The sequence below is a fragment of the Glycine max genome, chromosome 9, assembly GCF_000004515.6.
Source record: "Glycine max cultivar Williams 82 chromosome 9, Glycine_max_v4.0, whole genome shotgun sequence".
Lineage (NCBI taxonomy): Eukaryota > Viridiplantae > Streptophyta > Magnoliopsida > Fabales > Fabaceae > Glycine > Glycine max.
Window position 1 is genome coordinate 42,799,205 of NC_038245.2, and position 3,028 is coordinate 42,802,232.

Here is a 3,028-nt window from a genome sequence, read left to right on the forward strand (position 1 = left end):
AAATCATGATTAATAGTATCATGACCCCAAGAAAAATCAGGAGAGAGGAGGACTAAAAACCTATGCCAGGCTGTTTGTGACCTATTCATGACCCTTGTTACCTTCCTCCATACTTGACCACCTCCTTTCTTCTAAAAACTAAAAATAAAAGAAAAAAAAGATTGTAGTATATTATTAGTAGCCGTGGTTATGAAAGTACCATGATATATGCTTTGTATATATGGATCTACAGTGTACACTAACCCCACCATCATGGGGTTTTGAAAGCAGAACCATTCGTGTGTGGGACTCTGGAGGGTCCTTAAGATAACCCCTCACGTTTTTTATTTTCCCTCATTTTCGTCCCTTCCTCTCTACTAAAACCCCCCCTTCCCCCCACACCCTCTTCACCTCATTTTCATTCATTTTTCTCACTCTCTCTGTGTCACTGTCATTCATTTTCACATTCACACATCAAACCCAAGAACTTTCTATTCCTTAAAACAATGGTCGAGCCTCCTGCGGCAGCAGCAACCTCAGAATCAGACACAACAGGAAACACCAACACTCCTTCACCGTCTTCTTCATCCTCGTCGTCAAGTTCTAAGAAGCGAGCAAGAGACAACAACAATAATAGTAACAGCAGCAGTAACAAGCATTCTGTGTATAGAGGTGTCCGAATGCGCACGTGGGGGAAATGGGTGTCGGAAATCCGCGAGCCGCGAAAGAAGAACAGAATCTGGCTCGGAACGTTCGCCACAGCCGAGATGGCGGCGCGTGCGCACGACGTGGCGGCGCTGACGATAAAAGGCTCCTCCGCCATCCTTAACTTCCCCGAACTGGCGGCCACGCTGCCCCGGCCGGCCTCCAACTCCCCCCGCGACGTGCAGGCCGCGGCCGCCAAGGCGGCGTCCATGGAGGCGCCGCCGAGGACCCCTCCCTCGCCGGCCTCCACGCCGGCGGAGGATGACCTCGGCGAGATTGTGGAGCTGCCGCCGCTGGGAACGAGTTTCGACTCGCCCATCGACCCGATGAGTACCGAGTTCGTGTTCCTGGACATGGACGACGGGTGGCCCTATTCTCACCCATGGTACCACGGCATTTATGATGGTGGGTACTTGATTAGCGACATCAACAACATGGTTTCAATGCAAGAGTCAGAGAGCATGCTTCTTTCCTTGTGGCCTTCAACTTAAGCCAATGCTATACTCATTCCAGTATGATTATTTTTGCGTCAGTGATATGATTAACAGATCATCATGCTTTGATCTCTTTCTTAAGTATGCGATTAGAGGTTGAATTTCCAAGTCCGTATATATGAAATAACATTTATCGGCCAACATCAGTCTCTTGAATGGACATCATGGCATCAGAAATTAATCTTCCACTCTCCATGGATATTCTGGGTTTAGTATTTTTTTTTATAAATATTTTCTCCTTTTTTTTTTTCTGAATTGCATAGTATATTTATTACTTAACCTTTCCATGTGGACCCTTCGCCAATTTTTCTTTTCAAGGGCCATAATATATATAGTTTTTCTTGTTTCTCAAGTGAGCTACTTTGTGTTTGTAATTTGTAATTTGTAATTACTTGATTTGCCTGCTCTTTTCTCTCTCTCTTTCTTTTTGTATTTTTTTTGTTTATGATCCTTGTCGTTGTAATGAGCTATACATACAATGCTAGTAGCGGAACTGGTGTGGTGGTTTTATGATGATGATGCAAATGAAGTGAAAGATACGTGTAGAAAGTAGTTCTAAGCTTACATTATATAGTTCTGCTTTTAGAGGACAAGAATAAAGGCTAAAGGAAGATTCTCCATTGGAGTTTTTATTTCTATTTTTTACAGCTCATTCTTCCTCCTTTTATTGTTTTTTGGTTTTTCTGTTTTAAGAAGAGAGAAGACCGTCTTGGCGGTAGCAAATTACAAGTCTACATCATCGTAATATTGAATGAAACAATTAATGATTTAATGCACTGTGCACAGTGCACCCTTTGATTTTATATTATACTGTCAAAGGGGGATGAAGCTTCAATTCGAATAGAAATTCGACTCATGGTACATATACAGCTTGCAATGAGTGATATTGTCTTCTAGACACGCAACACGAAAGTTCACGTTTTAATTTTCGTTATTGCATTTGGAGGAACTGGAAATTCAAACGTCACTCCTAATCACATTATTATTTTACAAAAGAAAAGAAAAGTTAAAAAGTGAATTTTCCTATCTTTTAGTTTATTTATATTAAGGAAATATATATAGGATGGAGAGGTGTGAAAATAATACAAGGCGGGACTAACATTCTTACATTAAAATACATAGTGCAAGCTTAGCATGTTCTACAAATTTTGGTAAAGTCCAGAGTTTTTTTAAAATAAAAATTGGTGAGAAAATTAAAGATCGAATTAAAATTTTATTCCATCCCATGTTAGGCTAGCTATCTCATATATTAATGTGACGGTTTGTAAGAAAGATACACACATCACATATAGAGGAGAGATAGAACTGGTGGCAGGAATTTGATTAATATAGGTATCCGTATTTGATAAAAACAAATATTGCATTATTATGTGGAACTATTATATAAGCCTAACGTATATTCCATTTACTTTAGTATTCATGCAGTGCTTGCTAGTTACTTCGAAATGCAATAATTGAAAGGCATGATACATGTGATTTTTTTGTTTTGCATTAATTAATAAAATGGTATCCTACTTTATTAATTTTATATCTCCTCTCACAAAACAAATCATTCCAAAAAAATCTTAAGGAAAAAGTAAAAACTGGTACTTTTTCCCCCTTTTCTACTTCATTAATATATACACCTGACTTTAGTGGCCTTGTGGGGTTCTAATAGCTCTTTTCTAGTGACAGTTTATTTGTATGCCTTTGTTGTGACGCGTGTGTACGTATGCTTATGCTGTCTAGACATTACAATATGGTCAAACGTTAATACGTACTCACAAATTTAAGCTTGAATGCTAATATTACACTGATAGGTGTAATAACCCACTCTTTATTTTTCTTTCGTTTTTGTTTTCATTTTTCTT

The 3,028-nt window shown here is 38.9% G+C and overlaps 1 protein-coding gene across 1 annotated transcript; it reads left to right on the forward strand.

The window, feature by feature from the left end:
* The first annotated feature begins 201 nt into the window (after positions 1 to 201).
* Positions 202 to 1,632, forward strand: LOC100784134 (ethylene-responsive transcription factor TINY). Its single transcript, XM_003533352.5, has one exon. It carries the CDS (start codon positions 486 to 488, stop codon positions 1,173 to 1,175), a length of 690 nt encoding a protein of 229 aa, XP_003533400.1. The 5' UTR covers positions 202 to 485; the 3' UTR covers positions 1,176 to 1,632.
* Positions 1,633 to 3,028: the final 1,396 nt, after the last annotated feature.

What these genes read in the sequence shown, in the direction of transcription:
- LOC100784134 (XM_003533352.5), top strand. Translation starts at nt 486, where the DNA reads ATGGTCGAGCCTCCTGCGGCAGCAGCAACCTCAGAATCAGACACAACA.